The 20,952-nt window shown below is 34.7% G+C and overlaps 1 protein-coding gene across 1 annotated transcript in view; it reads left to right on the forward strand.

Moving 5' to 3' along the window:
* LOC144965145 (calcitonin receptor-like) overlaps positions 1–2,568 on the forward strand; it is a 109,499-nt gene extending 106,931 nt beyond the window's left edge. The window contains exon 12 of the mRNA XM_078900138.1: positions 2,059–2,568. Coding sequence (XP_078756264.1) covers positions 2,059–2,255 — 197 coding nt within the window. The 3' untranslated portion in view covers positions 2,256–2,568. The remainder of the gene's footprint in view (positions 1–2,058) is intronic.
* The last annotated feature ends 18,384 nt before the right edge of the window (positions 2,569–20,952 follow it).

The following is a 20,952-nucleotide window of genomic DNA, read 5'->3' on the forward strand; positions in this document are numbered from 1 at the left end:
ATGGGTGTCTTGTAGAATTGCGAGAACATTGGCATCCGGGTATTCGGTAAATTGGAACCTCGCTTTATTGGATGTCTTATTTAGGGAAAGGGGTGGTAACTGTGCTGTTCCAATTTAGTGGCTTCAACTGTATTGGTTATACATAATCATAATCATATTTAAAAGCTTTTTGGCAATGAGCTAATTTGTCGTCATTTGTATCTTAATCATCGTTATCATGGTCATCATCATTACTGTCTACAATCAGTCGTGTTGTTTCATATTGTTATTCTTCATTTTTTCGTTATAAAACCAATAATCGTCGAAACGAGCTACCAAAATTATATTATTCTACTTACATAACTATTAATGCTATCTCTTAAACAACAACAACAACATAAATTACCACTACTACTACTACTACTACTACTACTACTACTACTACTACTACTACTACTATTACTACTACTACTACTACTACTAGTAGTAGTAGTACTACTTCTACAACTACTACTATCACTATTGCTACTACTACTACTACTACTACTACTACTACTTCTACTACTACTACTACTACTACTACTACTACTATTACTACAACTACTACTACTACTACTAGTATTACTACTATACCACTACTACTACTACTACTACTACTACTACTACTACTGCTACTACTACTACTACTACTAATAATATAATATATATAATAATAATAATAATAATAATAATAATAATAATAATACTCCTACTACTCCTACTACTACTACTACTACTACTACTACTACTACTACTACTACTACTACTACTACTACTACTATTACTACTACTACTACTATTACTACAACTACTACTACTATTACTAGTACTACTACTATACCACTACTAATACTACTACTACTAATAATACTACTACTACTACTACTACTACTACTACTACTACTACTACTACTACTACTACTACTACTAGAACTACTACTAATACTTCTATTATTACTACTTCTACTACTACTACTACTACTACTACTACTACTACTACTACTACTAGTACTACTACTACTACTACTACTACTACTACTACTACTACTACTACTAGTACTTCAATTACACTTACTGATTTATATTTTCATTGTCATTATTTGCTGTATCAGGGTCATTAATGTCTTGAAAATAGTCTTGATTGCTGGCAAAAGGAATAAAGAGTACTTGATGTAAAACAAAAATCTTGGCGAAATTCGTCATTACAACCATGTATTAGCAAAACAAGTTGTCTTTTACCGCTCTTAGCACAATGGTGCTATAGAGTTACAGCGGCTGTGGTAGTCGTAATGGTGATTATAATTTTTGCTATTATAATGGTCAAGCACAATGGTGCTCTATGTTTGATGGCAGTGGTGGTCATGTTGGTAATTATACATTAATGCTTTATAATGGTCAAGCACAATGATGCTCTAGGTTTGATGGCAGTGGTGGTCATGTTGGTGGTTATACATTTATGCTGTTATGATTGTTTTGAGTCTTGGTGTTGGAGAATTGTTGATGAGCTCAAGCAAAAAGTTAAATATAAAAATGTGCACCACAGCCTTGACCGTGTATTCTGTTGAGATGATTTTGTTCCTGAAAATTTTATTTACCGCCACATTTCCACCTTTTTTGCAGCAGAGCAACCTGACTTGTCTTCGTTTGGTTGTCGGTACTTTTATAATTATGCATGTATTTTGATAAAATTTGGCTAATATTTGCTAAAGATACTGCTTACCTCTCTGATATAACTTCTGTCGAAGAATTTATCTTAAAACGCAAATAAATTGAGACAAGTTACTTTTGCAAATGGGTGTACATGACATAGGCAACCTTTCTATACGTCAATGAGGATTAAATATTGATCCTTTAAATTAATAAATACGAAAAAATTAAGTTTTATATTCTAAATACAAATCTACTTTTAGTCGTTTACTTTATCATGACGTAGAACCACTTTGGCATAATTGGTTACAAAAGATATTAATGGTTACGGTAATCATTTTGGGCACAATATCGACATTTGTTCAAAACAGTTTCATCATTTTATGCTTTCAGATATGAATTCAGCACCGAATGCGTCGCCACAACCAAACCGACTTCCAAATAAAGGAAGCGGAAAAACCTTGACTCCTTTTTATCAAAACTATATGGAAGAAGAGGAAGATGAGGATGTGGATAAGGAAGAACAAGATATAGACAGAGAGAAAGCGAAATTAAATGGCTCAAAGTATTATGAATCGGATAGAATTTGAGTCCTCTGAAGAATTCCTTCTACTTCAGTGAAGTCATCTTTACGATCACGAAGCTTAATCGACATTCGATCGACATTGAATTAAAAACAACGCAAGCGTTTTGTCTTTGTCCGTTTGTTATCGAAAATGGAAACGTTTATTAAAACTTTTAACATTGACGTAACAGCTCTGAAGAGTTGACGTAACAGCTCTGAAGACATCTGGAGACACATTTTGATGGTGAATGATGTCAACGTGCTCACTGTTTGGTAACCAATTTGGGTATAGACATTTGTAAGATATTTTTAAGATATGAAAATGTGTTTATGGAACAGCTCCATTTCGTGAAAAAGTCATCCCGAAAAATCAGCTTCCCTCGACTACTAATTGAATGTCAGTATCAATTCTATAACGATGGTGAGGCTCCTGTTACATGATATTCAATGAGAATCATAATAGCCCGATATTGTGCTGACAAAAACTGATAACGCTATGAGACATGCTATGGTTAACATTATATGTATTAAAATGTTACGTACATGTAACATTGCAAAGGCCAATATTCCAGCGTTTTTGAAGCTGGATCTATTCTCCAATATGCTGGGATTAATGCCACTTAGTTGTCTTCTGGTAAACACCAGCTTTATTACTACAATCGTCATGCCCTCTGTTTCAAGTGAAAAGTAACTTTAAGTATTGAATTGAAAGCTTCAATTTATTAGACGAAGACAGATACTGTTTCCCCGTTATCAACAAAACAGGATGAATAAAACACTAATGACGAATGAGATATGTGTAATTGAAATCCGCAACGTCCACAGTATCTGTCTTCGTCTAATAAATTGAAGCTTAAAATCCAATACTTATCGTTATTTTTCCTTCGAGCTTCAAGCAGCAACATCGTCATGTGTTTCAAGTAGATTACGGTCTGAAGGATGAGGCTATGATAATTGATCATTGTATTGTATGAAGTGGCCAAGAATAAATCATACATCCTTATACACTTGTCAGCAAATATATTGGAATTTTCTAATATGAAAATGGATCTCTTTTCTAATTTTGTGAGGTGCATCAAAGGTCTCGAAACATTAATGGAGAAATAGTGAACAAATGTGTGATGCCAAAATACTGGTTCCATTCTTATTGAAAATGTTAAACCGGTACTGATATATACCTTGTGCAATTTACCTTGTCGCTTGAGAGTAAAGACATCATATTTTCTAGTCTAAAAAATGCTGGTTGTCAATAAAGAGCATCCATCTTCGCTCCTTTACTCCCATATTTCTAAGAATCTGCCTATATAATCTGCTACTAAAATACTTATGCCACTTTATGATTCAATTTCTAGTCAACCGTTTACTACTCACTCCAGAGGATTGTTTACACACTTCCAAGGAGTTTTGAACCGAAAATGAAAGAGGTGTGACATCGTGACTTTCCTATCCTACTGCGATGATGTCATTTTAGTTGTTTTCTAGTTAACAACAGCTCTGCTATTGCAGTGACAATTGATTCTCAACAGCAACTCTGCTATTATAAAGACGATTGGTTCTGTACATCTTAACAACAGCTCTGCTACCAAAGTAGCGATTGATTCTGTTACATCTTAACGACAGCTCTGCTACTACAGGAGCGATTGATCTTGTTACATCTCAGCAACATATCTGCTACTGCAGTGGCGATTGATTCTGTTACATCTCCACAACAGCTCTGCTATTACAATGCGACTGACTCTGTAAAAGTTCAACTACAGCTCTGCTACTACACTGATTATTCATAGTGTTCCAGCTTAAGTAAATGTGATGAGGAATCACAAAGTAGGTATGCAGGCCTTGACAACTGATAAAACCATGTTCTGTGTTCAAGGATAAAGTGTGTATTTTATAATAAATTATATGTTCGGGATTGACAAGACCAATTCGAGTGTGATGACGGTGGATTTTATCATTCTCGAATTCACAACAAACTAAAGATATTACGAGACTAATGCCTATGATGCCACCTTACTTGTCTTAAGGCCAAAATCATAATGTTTGGGTTGGATAAACTTGTGCAGAGTTACTTACGTCAAATCTGGTTGTCCATGCATTGTCCAGGATTCAGCTGTATATCTTTAAAACGGCTGGCAATGTCTGATGCTGAGATTTTATGAAGAAGAATGAACTTTTGTTCAGGGATCACCAAAACAGTTCCCATCGCAAATATCATTGCAAAAACTTTTGTTGTCTAGTTAGAGAAATTGTTAGGCTGAAATATTACCATGACTGTACTCGTGCGATATGAAGACGCATGGGTTGTAAAAATTTTGTTTATTTATTTTTTTCATGAATAACATGTTGTGCAATATCTTTTTGGCGACATATTTCTTTGAATTATCTATGAATCAAAATATGAGTATTTCAAACAGTTCGGAAGAATTCATGCGAGGCTCATACATCTGCTCTATGAACATCGCAAAGAATGGAGTATCACAGTCTCCCATTGGCAGATAACCGTAACGGTATTGTGTTAATGTTCTGTGTGTTAGGTTCTTGCCCGTGTGCGGAGAGCAAAACAACATGTCTAAAACATGATTATAATTTGCTTGAAAAATTATTTTATCCATACACTCATAATGGAGTTCGTGTATGTATGCATGTATGTATGTATGTATGTATGTATGTATGTATGTATGTATGTATGTATGTATGTATGTATGTATGTGTATTTGTTTGTCTGTCTATCTGTCTGTCTGAATGTAAGTATGTATATCTGTTTGTCTGTCTGTCTGTATGTATGTATGTATATATGTATATTATTTGTCTGTCTGTATGTATGCACGTATGTATGTATGTCTGTGTGTATGTATGGATGTATTTGTGTATATATGCATGGGTGGATAAATAGATGGTTGGATGGATGGTTGAGCGTATGCGTGTGCGTATGTCGTATTTTATAAGCCTATTTTAGTGCGCTCAGAACCAGCTGTCCATTTATGGGTAAATGCGCGGGATAAACGTTCACCGTCATTATTATTAGAGCAATTTATCATACATATTGAAGTGTGTCTCCCCTCCTCCTCCCCCCCCCCCCCCCACACACACACACAAAAAAAAAATAAAAGGTAAAATTCATACAATCAAAGACGGGAATGTCGATTTCTTTCCCAATACGTGATGTTTTGAGTTATAGTTAGGTTTCCTATACTCTATACTCTATACCTTACTAAATCCGCCATTCCAATCAAATCTAAACTGCCGAGGCTTCGGTGACGACGCCACGCTAAACCCTCGTAATACTCCAGCTTGAGATAAATTGATAGGGACTTCAATAGAATTTCCTATATTTATCCCGACGGCAGGAGTGTCATTTTGTTTTTTAGAACAGAATGTTTTGATTCAGGGTTTCTATTTTAAAAATCGGATGGGAATACAATTTTTATTCTTGTTGATATATTTTGATTTCGTATATATTTATATAACAGTTATTATAAACCAACGAAAATATATTATTCAAGACGATTACAAATAAATGAAATTATTAATGTTAAGCTTCTCAAAGATGAGAATCTGGTAAAGAATGGTTCGTTCACATTCTCTCCGCACCCAAGTGTAAACCTGGAACATGTCGTTGTATCCGTCAAAACTAAATCGCTTTGTGCCTCCCAATCCATTGTAAAGCAATTTACGCCAGAGTTTGTTCATGTATGTATATTACTAAATATGAATATACATATGTATAAATAATAATAATAATAATAATACACATTTATATAGCGCTCATTCTCGTGTAAAACACAAGCTCTGGGCACTTTACAATATAAATATCAATTTTAAGTGGGAAAAAAAATATATTATAATAACAATAATAATTCATAGCCAAATCAAGGATTCATATAGAGTCAAGAAAAACAAATACATTAAAAATGTGTCTTGAGATTCTTTTTAAAAGTAGGTAAAGACTTGCACTCCCTCAGACCACGTGGTAGTTCATTCCAAATCTTGGGGCCGAAACAAGCAAACGATCTATCACCAAATTTTGTTCTTGATCTTTTTTCCGAAATTTTCGTTTGGTCATTACATGATCTTAAAGTGTAATTTTCAAATTTACACATGACCACGTGATCTGTGAGATATGCCGGTGCTATACCAGCCAAACACTTATAAACAAGACACGCTGCTTTGTAATATGTGCGCTTTTCAATGGGCAACCAGTGGAGAGAGGCCAACAAAGGGGTTGCATGATCAAATTTTTTTTTGCCAAAAACTAATCTTGCTGCACTGTTTTGCAGTAGTTGCAATTGTTTAATAGAAGCCTGAGGCAAGTTGACAAGCAGCGAGTTACAATAGTCTAGTTTCGAAAAAATGAGGGAAACAACCAATGTTTTACATGTTCCAATTGCAATATACTGACGGATCGAACTGATTTTCTTCAATTGAAAGTATAAAGATTTACAGAGAGCAGAAATGTGAGCTGACATTTTCATTTCTGAATCAAAATAGACACCCAAATTTTTCACAGTCTTTGAAACTTTGATCTTTTCACCCCCAATCAACACCTCAAGACCATCATTCACCTTCAACTGCCCTCTATTTCCCACAATCATCACTTCTGTTTTTGACTCATTCATTTTCAACTTGTTTGCATCCATCCACTCTTTCACATCCGTCACACATTCTTCCACACGTTTCACAATATTTTCGAGATTTTTAGTTTTATCAGTAGCATAAATTTGCGTATCATCTGCATAGAGATGATAGCGCAGCCCATGACCAGTGATGACATTAGATAATGGAGAAGTATACAAAACAAAAAGAATTGGACCCAAAACAGAGCCTTGAGGAACACCAAAAGACAATGTATGTTGACGAGAAAGTTTATCTAAAATCATAACCTGTTGCTTTCTGCCATCTAAATAAGATTCAAACCACTGCAAGACAGTCCCAGACAAGCCAAAGGTTATATTAAGTCGTTTAATGAGAATACCGTGATCAATAGTATCAAACGCCGCCGAAAGGTCTAACAATGTCAGAAGAGAAACAGAACCTTTATCTAAAACATCAAGCAAATCACTCGCAACACAGCACAGAGCAGTTTCTGTGCTGTGGTAAGAACGATAAGCTGACTGAAATTTTTCCCATAGATTGTTTTCATGGAGATGTTGTGAAAGACGTCTGAGTACAACTTTTTCAAGGATTTTAGAAAGAAATGGCAGATTTGAGACGGGACGGTAGTTACTAAGGTCATTTACATTGAGATTTTGCTTTTTTATGAGAGGCTTTACAATTGCATGTTTATAGATATCTGGGACTTGTCCTGAGATAAATGACTGATTTATAATATAAGTTATGCAAGGTATCAATTCAGGAAGACATAATTTCAAAATATTAGTTGGTAAAGGATCTAAATCACATGACTTCGAGGAAGATGAAAAAATTATTTTAGAAATCTCTTCTTCAGTTGTTTCTTTAAAACAAGAGAATCCCTGTGAACCCGAAAAAGGGTGGAAATTTATATCTTCATTTTGCACGAGGTCCAAATTGTTCCGAATTTTCGATATTTTTCCCGAAAAGAAATCTGAAAATGCATCCGGCTGCTTTTCTACCGGGATATTAGTGGGTAGACACATGCCCTTTTCTTCCCCTAAAAGTTCCTTTGAAACAGAGAAAAATTCCTTAGTGTCCCTCACTGATGACAGTTTTGTGTTATAATAGTTTCTTTTTGCTCTTTTGCAGGTGGTTTTATACTTATGCTTTTTTGCTATATATATCAGCCGGTCAATCTCAAGGCCCGATTTTCTCCACGATGCCTCTGCATTCCTTTTTTCCCTTTTGGCAGTTTTTTCACTCTGGTTAAACCACGGAGACGGTTTCCTGGAATTTATTATTCTAGTTGTCTTTGGCGCATGCCTGTCGATGACGTTGCGCAGTACCTCGTCCGTTTTCTGTGCTGATGGTATATCCATTCTTCCTAGTTCCTCTGACAGATTGTTTTTGAAGGAACTAATGTCTATTTTTTTGGTATCCCTAGACACTATCTTGACTTTCTTTGCTTTCTCTTTGATGCATTTGAGAGTTGCCAGAATCAGATTGTGGTCTGAAATTTCTTTTTTGATATTTTTAATTGATTCAACAAGCGAGGGTGTATCAATGATGAACCAGTCCAAGATGTGCCCCAATCTTTGAGTTGGAGAGGTCACTAACTGAGTGAGGCCATGTTCATTCAGCATATTTTTTATAATTTTAACGAGACTATTCTGATCAACATCAAACTGAATATTAAAATCGCCGATAAAAATTTTTCGCTTATTTGATGTGTCTTTTGATACAAAATCTGAAAATTCGTCAGCAAAATCATTCTGTCTCAGTTTGTTCTTTTTGCTTGGGGGTGGTCTGTAGATACAAGTGATTAAAAATGAAATTTGAGGGTAGGTCAATGTTGTTTGGACACACTCGAAACTTTTGAACGAAATTGGCCTGTTTTGTATTTTAGACGAAAGAGCGTGTTTGTATATGATGGCGATCCCCCCTCTTGATCGTCCATTTCTTGGGAACGATTCCATCTTGTAGCCGGGAGGTGTCATTTCTTTCATTATAGGTTCATCACCGAACTGACGCAACCATGATTCAGTTATATATAGAATATCGATATCGTGTTGATCTATGACATCGATTATATCGAATGCCTTGTTTCTCGATGACTGTGCGTTAATATGGCCAATACAAATGTTATGATTTCCATGACTTGGTCTTGTGTCATTTGTCAATATTTTTGTTAACGTCTGTGGTGGTCGAGTTGAACGATGACAGTTCACTGGACGTCGCGGGACTGTTGTTTCAATTACATGTTGTTTACGTCGACCACCACGTTTACAGACAATCTTTTGTTGATTGTAATGGTGTTCACGTTTGAGGTCGGAATGTGTGTTTTCAATTTGTAAACAATAAAAGCGCAGGGTGAATAAAAGTCCAACGACAGCCGACAGTAAAAATTGGTTGTGAGAACGAGTAAAAATGGCGGGGTCTTGGTGAAACATTGTAAAATAGTCCGAAACAATTTCGATAAAAATGATGTCAAAACCGTATAAAATATAATTAAAGCAATATCACAATGGTATCTTACGTGTTGTACAAAAATCCTTGAATAAAAATTGAATTGAAATAAGACGTGTAAATCCTTGAAATCGGTAAAAATTGAAGAGAAATGTCACAACAACAAAAACACGTCTTGCCTGTTAGGCAACTACACACAATATATATATGTATGTATTTATGTATCTGTGTATGTATGTGTGCTTGTTTGTATGGTTGTATGTATGTTTGTATGTATGTTTGGATGTTTGTATATATGTATATATGTATGTGCATATGTCTGTATGTACATATGTATGTATGTATGTGCATATGTCTGTATGTACATATGTATGTATGACTGCATGTATGTCTGTCTGTATGTATGTATGTATGTATGTATGTATGTTTGTATGTATATATGTATGTATGTATGTATATATATATATATATATATATATATATATATATATATATATATATATATATGTGTGTGTGTATGTATGTATGTGAATATGTATGTATATACATATGTTTATGTATGCATGTATGTATGTATATATGTCTGTTTGTTTATATATATATATGTATGTATGTATGTTTGTATGTATTTATGTATGTATGTATGTATGTATGTATGTATGTATGTATGTATGTATGTATGCATGTATGTGTGAATGTATGTGTGTATGTATGTATGTATTTATGTGAATATGTCTGTATGTACATATGTTTATTTATGTATGTATGTCTGTCGGTTTGTATGTGTTTATGTATGCATGTATGCATTGGGGGTTTTTTTATTGTCTGATCTGCGCCAGACGAACACTTCTGCTCTTCTGGTCAAATTATTACTCTATTAATAAGACATCCTGTTAATTTGTCGACGATTAATGTTCAAATTGGATTTCTTATATATCACAAATCTTGGATTAATAAAGTCAATTACATTGCCAACACTTAGATTCGTAAAAGATTCATAATGAATCATTTTAAGATTCTGGTTTTCATTTGTCTCTTTACACGCAAATTATGCCGAAATATAAGAATCGGTTGGTTTTTTTTTAATCCTCTCCATACCACCTGCAGCAAAACCGTCACATTTGTTACGACACAATATACATTTTTAAAAATTCAGATTTATTTTGTAGATCACAAACATTGAAGAATGAACGATGTTTAATTAATAAGAACATAGGGTTGTTTTGTAGAGAGCGTGTTTTTGTTTAACAAAACAATTGTTCTACTGTGTAAACCTGCCATTCTGGGAGAATCCTGAAAATGATCGGTAAGGAGAGAGTTAATCATAGAAGATTGTACATAGGAATCTCTTCCAATATACATCATTGTTGTTTACATTTCGTTGTTATTTTAAGAAATCCTGAGTGTTAAATTCATTGTTTGATTGTCTAAATATTATATGTCATGTATAATAAGATGGTATACCGTGGTATGGGGTGACTGGGGCGAGTTGGGGTGACCAAGACCAGCCTCCAAATGTGCCCACGAGATTCAAAACTGTTAAACAAATATTATGGTAAAATGTACATCGTTTGACACCCTTTTTTAAACATCTTTATAAGATATATCTACCCGATGTTATTTTTCTAAAATGTCAGGAAGGGTGAAATCTATCAAATGGTGTCGATTTTATCTTTGAATTAATCCTTTTCAATCTGAAGAGCAGATTTGGGGCTGTTCTCAGTAACCTCAATAACTAACAAAAAAAACTAGAGCTTTTATATAGTGCAATATCCACTAAATGTGCTCAAAACGCTTTACAGGGGATCACTGACCAACAGCAACACGTTAAATGTAGAACGAGACACACTGCCTATTGGGCGATATTACAATGTTTTTCCGACAGAGACAAAGCTGTTGACGGCCTGATACTCATTTTACATCTGAGTACGGTGAGAGAATGTGAGTAAAGAGTTTGTTCCAATGACTCAACTATGCACCGTGCGAGACTCCAACCGAGGACCTTACGATCCAACAGCGAGTGTCATACCACAAGACAACTAACCTTAGTCACCGCATTCCACGGTCATTTTTTTTATGACGAGCGTAACATACGATTCTTTCACATCATTGTATTTATTAAACGAGTTATTTTTATCGTGCCCAATAACACTACGAGCACTATGAAGAATACTATCACAGAAATAATTTTACCACAGATGCAAATGAAACTGTTCAATAGTAACATCTTACCAATACTGAATTATGGGGCCGAAATATGGGGTTTAAGAAGGGCTGATCCAATTGAAAGAATTCACCTAGGTTTTATTTAATCCATTCTGTGTGTTGAATCCAGCACACCAAAATAATATGTTTAAAATGTACTTTGCATATCGAAAGAAAAATGAAAGTTCTTAAGTATTGGTTGAAGCTTATTTGCCCAGGAAATAATTTCTGTTCATACAAAGAAACTGAATATTAATGAACCAAATGCAACCAAATGCCTGGTGAAGCAGTTGCTGGATAGAAGTGGAATGGTCCATTATTGGGTTAACCAAAATGTAAACAAATGAAAAATTCTTCCTGGCGGTTTTAAAACAATGCTTGAATTATATGTTTTTACAAAGATGGAACGCTGAGATCTCGATGACGACCTCTGGACGGTTGTATAAACACATTAAAGACACATATGAGTTAGAACCATATTTGAAATTGTGTAATAAATCTTACAGAGTTGCCATCTAAAAATCAGATTGAGTTCTCATTTGTTTTATATAGAAAGGGTTGGACGGGGTACACGAAATGTAGAGAGAAATGAAACGAGATGTACTGTTTGTGACGTGATAGAAGACGAATACCATTGTCTTGTCGAAAGTTCGAGATAGACATATGACAGAAAAAATTGCCTGCCGGAAAAAAACAGAAAAATAGAAGAAGTATGTTTGAATTTATTAAATTTTTGAAATGTAGAGACAGTAGACAGCAAGCTGATTTATGTAGACTTAGCTTTAAAATACAGAAAGAACACTAGAATTATTTACAAGTATAAGATTGGTTTTATCGACAAGGAAAACTTATTAAAATGGATGATAGAGGGAGTTGATGGTGGCGATTTTTGTTTTTTTTTTATCTTGTTTTTTTTTATCTTGTTTTTCTTTTGATACCTTTTTATTTTTGGTTATTCGGTTTTGAATATCATAGTTTTTAAATATTTTATTGTATTCCACTTGTTGGGATCCTGCGATTGTGTCTGAATGAGATCTTTAAGCGATCTCAAACTAAGTACACTGAAGAGTACATTATTGGAATAATTTACATCCGTTCCTTATTTAAACCTTTTCCCTTTGTATTATTTATTTGATAAAAGTAAACTTTTTAACTACCTATAGCATTTTCTCTCTTTTCATTGGCGTTGAAACAACCTAAAAGTGTCACAGACGACGTAAAATCATTAAAAACAAAAGAAAACAATCCTTTTTAACACAAGGACTCAAGATATATCAGTGCTGAAAATGCCTTTAAAATGTGTGCTATTCTAAAGGATTCATGATTTTGTTTTTGTGTTTGTCTTTGAGGATTAATTCTTTAATTCTACAAATACGTTAGAGTAATATGTCCTTAATTTCTAAGTTCGTTTCTATTTATTGACGAAAGCCTAAGATTGAATAAACTTTGAACTTCTATTGTCCTTGATGAATCACTGCTACGTGATCAAAATCCCAGTCTTCTAGAATTTTATTAGGAAGGGGGGGGGGGTGGATTATTAATTTTGGAATTTCCCAGAGTAAAGGAGGATAACGATCAACCAGACTATTGCACTTTGTTACACCAAGTGTTACTAAATTTCAATATCATTTTTATCCGAAACAGAATCATCATTGATATAATTCCCATCTTCGTTATTGTCAACGAATGAGGTATTAGCGTGGTCTCATTTACAAAAACAGTACTATGTACTATTATTATTATTATTATTATTATTATTATTATTATTATTATTATTATTATTATTATTATTATTATTATTATTATTATTATTATTATTATTATTATTATTATCATTATTATTATAATAATTATGATAATAATTAGTTATTATTATCATTATAATTATTATTATTATTATCATTATTATTATTATTATTATTATTATTATTATTATTATTATTATTATTATTATATTTTATGCTATTAGTATCATGGTGTAAGTATTGGTGTTATTACCATCGTTGTATATTGTGTGGTCATTTATTAATGGTATCATTATATTTTTTTGGTTTCATTAACTAACCATTTTTTTCACTTTCATGTATGTTGCCAATCCAATTTTATGATATGTTGGCGAAAGCCTAAAAGTAAATAAACTTGAAATTTAAAACTCTATCTCGGTTTCATACTAACATATAAATTCATTCTGACACATTTTCCATAACTTGAGAATAAAATTCACTTTTTATCTGTAGAGTCATCCCGACATAATTACGTTCTGAGTAACAATTTTCTTGTGCTATGTGGTATTTTGGTATGACACTTGCCTTTGGATCGGAAGGTCCTGTGTTCGCGTCCCTCTCTGTGCGGCTACGTTGTCTAGTGGTATGACACTCGTTTTCGGATCGGAGGGTCCTGGGTTCGAGTCTCGTTCGGCGCATAATTGATTCCTTGGAATAGGCTGTTTACTCACATTCTCTCACCGTACTCAGGTGTAAAATGAGTACCTGGCCGTTAACAGCGTTATCTCTGTCCAAAAAAATAGTAATATCGCCTAAAAGGCGTCATGCCTCGTACTGCATGTTAAGTGTTGCTGTTGGCTAGAGACCCCTTGTAAAGCGCTTTTAGCAGTGTAGTGGATATTGCGCTATATAAAAGCTCAATTATTTTTATTAAATTAAAAAAAAAATTAAATACATCCTATTTCTTCGCATACATGAATGGGAAATGATGGCACGAAGAATGTACAGTGAAATCTGGGATGATGTGCCAAGGGAGATAAATGAAGCCAAAACTTTCTGATTTTAAAACAGCATGCTTATCTCTCTTACAGTTATGATGAGCGGTTATACACTCCGAGCTCAATCGTACACAGTAGGTGTTTATTTTTTCTGGTCTCCTTTATTTTGCAAAACTGACAGTCAGTGGCGTGGGGCCATTGGATCGAATGGTGCCAGGCACCGCACCAATCTTTTAAAAAATCATTAACAGCATAATTTAATTAGAAATAAAACAGAGATTTTAACTCCACTGTCTTTCGCCAACTCGCCAACAACATACTGCCTTTTTAGTCTCCACTCTATTCAAGATTCCGAGTCACGCACTGCGCCGACTCGTGTGTTGGTGACATCACTCCGCGAAGTAGTGACTAAATCAAACACCGTGGTGCAAAGCAATCCGAGCTCCAATTAATGCTATATCCATTAGTATCGCGACAGCTGATTGAGCGAGAAACTAGGTCGAAATATACTATCTTCAAATAGCGGAAAACCCCTCGACTTGTGCCAGGATCTGAGAGCTCCACCGTTGGACTGGGGGGATGCGCCAAATTAGGTTCAAAGTTCAAAAACGTTTATTTTAGGCAATTGCCAATGTAGGGTAACTTCGGCCATCCAAAATATTACATTAACTGTCAAAAACACTGATCATTGTCAAGTTTATTTGTAAGCAGCAAAGAAAAACAACATAAAACTTTAAAATATGACATATCAAACCCCCCACCTCTTTTTCACGATTATTGAATAAAGTAATTCTTTGCAACGAAGCATTGTGGACGAATTTACCAACATTTTTCTTGCTTGTAGTGCCGAGTTGATGGTTACGTGTGTATGAGTGTTTATTTGTGTGTGTTTGTGTGTGTGTGTGTTTGTGCGTGTGTATTTGTGTCAGTCAGAGAAAGAAACCGAAGACTGTCAACAGTTATACTTTTGGTGTGTTTTTAGATTTTTAAGTACTTAAGTGGAGTGATTTGTTCTTTGTGATGCTTTAAGATCTGAATCTACCTTTTATTTGTGCAATCATTAATCGTATTCCACTGATTTCCATTATTTGAGATATACTTTGAAGTTTTGTTTTGTTAAACAATTAATTGCAATGAATCAAGTTGACTCTTTACTTCACCGACCGTTTGGGAGATTGACACTAGATGACAAATTAGAAATAAAAAACTAGTTCCTCACCAACCAACTGATTTTGAATTAACACAGGTGTGGAAATCTCGAAAACGCTCTTTTTCAGTGACATGGTATGACAGGCATGAATGGCTCACAGTTAGTTTAGTCTTTTGTTTTTATTGTCTACTTTTTACAGATACAACAAACACTGACAAATCATGGACATCTATAGGCTATAGTGACCTTAACCACTTCCATCGTATTTCTTAACCTCCTGAACGTTGTTTTAGCACCCTTAAAAGAGTGAAATTTTTTTGTTGCGAAATTCAGTGAAACAGGAGCGGTTAAATTCATTAATGATTCTGTCAATTCACAAAGCTGAAATAGATGCCATTCCAGATTTCAATAAACACATTATAAAAAGATTTGCAGAGATGAAACATCGCAGTGCAGATTTTTTTACAAGTACTAAAAGTAAGTAATTTCTGTCATAGGTTTTTTTTTCTCTTTTGATTTACACTTATAACATATTGATTGCATTATCTACCAAATCCAATCCTTTAAATGGTGGACAAAGAATAATTACAAAGACCTTTTCATACGGGACTTGTATCTCAGTGTTGTGGCTTGTTGTTTTCATGAATTATTTGTTTTTGTAAGTTTTGTCCACTCGTAGAAACCATCGACCCTCCCCCACCCTTCCATAAAAGAGAGTTTTTAATTTGTCGTGCTCTCTCCTCTTAACCGTGTTCACTGTATTAGAATTTTTTTTTCTAATCATGGCACCACCATATGCCGTCAATACGCCACGCCGCTGCTGACAGTAAAACCTTGTCTGCTGCACTTTAACTCTCTCCTTACCAGCCATTCTCAGGATTTTCCTCATAACTTCACACCCAACTAACAAAAACAAATATTTTTTATCACTCAAACACAATAGCAGTAAAGTTCTTGCGATACAAAATTTCTTTAGCAAAACATGCTCTGCAACACACTGTTCATTTTCTTTAAATTTTATGATGTACAAGAGAAATTTGAATAAGAAAAATGTTGGTTGTATCGTAACGAATGTGACGATTTTCCTATAGTTTGTTGGTAAGAAGAGGGTTAAACATGTCATTGGTTAAACGCAAGACAATTAATATTGTGTGCAAGATTGGAAGCCGAGCGAATTCACTTACTCAATACATAAATTTATTTTTCTTTTTAAAAAGAAATCATTTCATAACCCATCTCTCGGGCTTGCTTGAGCAACAGAACTAGCTTTTGCAATTGGGGTGAAGCAAGGATGTTTTTGAAATCAAAATGATCTAAAATTATAGTATAATTTGAAATAGTGATATACCATAACTACATTGAATGTTATTTATATGACACTGGAAAATGTTATCGATATAAAGTTTCAAATGGCATTAAAATATTGTTAAAGTCTATAAGCTCTTCTACGACACAATACGATATAAAACATGTATTCTGTATAGAACTTGTTGAAGTGGGTCCTGTAATTCATAAGTTCTCTTTTTGCTTGATTTCCCTTAGGTTTAACTCTCGCCATCCCTATATTAACATTTGTCATTCAATTGTGACATTCGTAAATCGCTGTTCTAAAATGAGACCAGTGCATATTTTTCTTGGCCCTATTTATAACCTTTTGCTTGTTGGAATACAGTTAAATTAATCTTTTGTGGGAGGTTATAGTTTCTTCATTGTAAATCATCGTTTATTAATATATATTGATTTTTTACTTATTGTTGAACCACCTGAGAGCAATCCTCTTGGCGGGATCCTGTATATTGTCGGAACATGAAGAAAACCAGTATTGACATTTTGGTCATAAAACTCGTAATTGAGTTATCGAGAGTTTTTGCCAAGATGAGGGTCATTTGAATCAATCGATATTTGAAGGACGAGTTTTCTGCCCAAATTTCTAAATTATTACGAGTTTTACGGCAGTTAACTGTCAATTTAACCATAGTAGCCTTTCAAGATTTAATAAAGTCAATGTTAAGTGTTTAGGCACATTGAGTGTCGTTTTAATCGATCGATAATTTAAGAATGCATTTTTTTGGCCAAAAATTTGGAATGTGTAAGTTTTTTGGGGGGTTTTTTTTAGAGTCAGACAGTATAGTGCCTAGAGGTATTTTTAGGTGGTCTCAATCTAGACACATAGATGGATTGCTTTTGAATCTACTTCTTATCTGTTTGAACTGCCTTTGTATTTCTCTCTCTCTCTCTCTCTCTCTCTCTCTCTCTCTCTCTCTCTCTCTCTCTCTTTCTCTCTCTTTCTCTCTCTCTCTTTCTCTCTCTCTCCCTCCCTCTCTCTCTCTCTCTCTCTCTCTCTCTCTCTCTCTCTCATATATATATATATATATATATATATATATATATATATATATGCGTTTATTTTACGTGCAGATTTAAAACCTTTTACGATTTCCTTTGCTTTGATGACGTGATTTTACTTAAAAGCGTCATACGCACCGGGATACCCCCTCCCCCCCTCCCCCCCCCCCAACCCGTGTAGCAAAATTGCTTTCTTCATCTTTTTATAGTATTATTTTATCAGTATAAAACTGTCCTCTAAAGGTATCAAACTTTCTCTTTTGTAGATTGGTTAAGTAAATAGGGATATATGTTTATGTATATATCCCGTTGTGTCACTCACTCACTCAATTCTCTCTGCGCCGTAGGGTGATTGAGGCAACAGCAAGTGATCTCCAATGCTCTTGGTCTTTCGTTGCATGGGCTATTGCAGTCCGCGGGCTGAGGCCCCCAGCTTTTATTTCTCTCTGCTGTGCAGTTCTTCTCCCGATTTCGTTTGATCCACTTTGGTTCCCTTTTCCCTGTGGAGTCCGGCGTAACGTTGATCTCTGGAAGAAGCTCGCTGGCATCATGCAGACATGAACGAGCCACCTCCAACGTCTGGCATTGATGGTGACTTTAATTGTGCCCATCCTAGTTGACTGTCTGGGTGGGGTTCCGGACCTCCCATAGTGGGCAGGGAGGTACCTGTTCTGTCTTCTCTTTCCCCCTGTATCTGTTTTCCAATTGTTTTCTGTCTTTGTCTTGGAATGAGATTATTTAGTTTTGTCCTGACCCTGGCAGGAGTCCTTGACTGGGAAGGGTGATTTGTAAACATTTGAGTGTATTCCTCTGAGTGGGTTATCGGGATGAAACTTTTATGTGACATCAAATAAGTGCACTTATGGTGTGCTCTTGGAATCTACATCTGTTCCCTTTTTGAACCATTTCCCCCACGTCTTACTTTTTTCCTCAAGTCATTTTAATTGTACATCTAGAATGTTTTTACTATCCAATGTTCTTCCTTTTTACCGGCGCTAATATCATCTAAATGTGTTTCAATCACCGTAAAACCCTTTAAAACAAACAGTCAATGCCAAACAGTCAATGCCAATAAAACCGAATTTACAACAATATCGAGGAACAAAGAGGAATGGAAAAGAACAAAGAAAGTCGGCTCACTAATTGGAGACACCGAGGATGTACAAAGAAGAAAACAGCTATCAAACGCCGCACTCAGTAAACTCACCAATGTATGGATTAGAGGTGACAAAATAAAGAGAAAAACCAAACTGAAACTGTACCATGCTCTTGTAAAACCGGTACTTCTGTATAACTGCGGCACTTGGGCGTTGACAAAATCCGAAGAAGAACATCTGGATGCCTTCCATCGCACACAGCTAAGAAGGGTACTGGACATCAAATACCCCAAAAAGATCTCAAATGAATCACTCTATAAGATCACAAAAGAAAGACCAATCTCCCTTGACATTTTACAACAACGATGGCAACTTTTCGGTCACATACTACGCAGGGACAAAAACATACCAGCAAACCAAGCCATGTCGGGATACTTCCAAAAACACGGGAACCTTTTCAGAGGAAGACCGATCACAACACTCCCCGTGATCCTAAACAAAAACCTCACAACACTTGGACAAAGCATTAGTCTCATAACGGCAGGGGACCTTGAAAATCTGAGAACCCTAGCAGAGGACCGGCAATATTGGAGACACCTCACACAGGAAATACTGGAAACAGCCAAGGCGACCCGATCTTTCGGTCGAGACGCGAAAGGCATCTAAGTCAAGTCAAGTCAAGTCAAGTTTACTGTAAGTGATCCTCATTTCTTATGACATTTGACCATATGATTCTTAGGATTCTTCTCAAGTCGGCTTCAATTCCCTCTGGTATCCATCTCCCAAGTCCCAGGTTCACTCCTCACTAGTGTACACCTCCCTGAGTCCCAGGTTCACTCCCCACTGCTGCCTACGTCCCAAAACGTTGTCGGAAATTGTCCGATTTCGGCGGGTTTCGTAGAAAAGAAACATCGTAACTAAATAGGTAAATAAATAAATTCATAAATATTTATCTATCTTCATCAATTTATTTTTTTTACGTTTTCATTTATTTATGTATTTATCTAATTATATATTTGACTTGTATCTTAACCATTGTTATAGAAAATGATTGGAGGGTTATTTTTATGGCATAGCTTATCTTACAAGTTTATTTATACTGTCACTGACAGTATCTGGGTGATTAATCACACCACACTTTTGACATTTGAAAATAAATTCGCAAACAACAAAGTATTGTAGAATCACTTTATCATTTATTTGTCATTATTCAAATCATATACTTGATGTTTTTATGTACAGGAGTGGATGAAAGTCATTGCTAACAAACATTTGCTACATTTAAACAATAAAAAACCAAGATGTTTCATTAACAAAATTATATGACATTAGATGCCATCGGTGCAGTTAAATTTTAAAAAATAACAAACAAACAACGACAAAAACATACCAGTGATTTTTTAAAAAAGTTATAGTGTGAATAATTGTCATTAATTCTAAAGGATAACATCCGCTAGAAATTATTTCAATAGAATTTTATACCTCTTCTCGTTAGCCTCAAAGAAAATGTGGTCGTATGGATACAATAAAACAGGATTATGTGCCATCTATATCATATTATCTAAACATAATCACTAAGATCCAGTAGATGGCCTTAAATGAAAAATCAGAATTGCAACCATTGCTAACCACTAACCACTGATAACGATGACTGTAACAGATAACTCGTGTACAATTTACACCTTTACACGAGTCTTGATAAAACATGAAAGTGCCGATTGATTGACATATTATAAATTGCTTGTTTAGTTCTTGCATCACCTATTAAGGCAAAAGTACTAATAATGTACTAATGATGAATGACACCAGCTTAGATGTAAAGCTAATTAATAACTAAAAGTATGATAACATGGGTGATATAATTGTTATTGTCTCAACAAAATTAGTTTCATCTTTGAAGTGACGTGTAAAACTATGTACATGAAATTTATTGAATAACAGGACAATAATTTACTATAATACTGCTTACTAACTTTAATAGTTGGAAAACAACAACGAGCGGCACATGATACATGGAATAAATAGTTTTCTTTAGTGTATCTATATTTATAAATATAACTAAACTGCTTTTAAATACCCATTAGTATAGTCGAGAGAAAATGCACTACTTGTTAAGCATTGCATTGTAACCCGGTCACATGCAATTGAAGCTTGGTTTCGACGTAGG

Source organism: Berghia stephanieae, chromosome 2 (genome assembly GCF_034508935.2).
Source record: "Berghia stephanieae isolate SIO BIC M18660-M18661 chromosome 2, UCSD_Bste_1.3, whole genome shotgun sequence".
Lineage (NCBI taxonomy): Eukaryota > Metazoa > Mollusca > Gastropoda > Nudibranchia > Aeolidiidae > Berghia > Berghia stephanieae.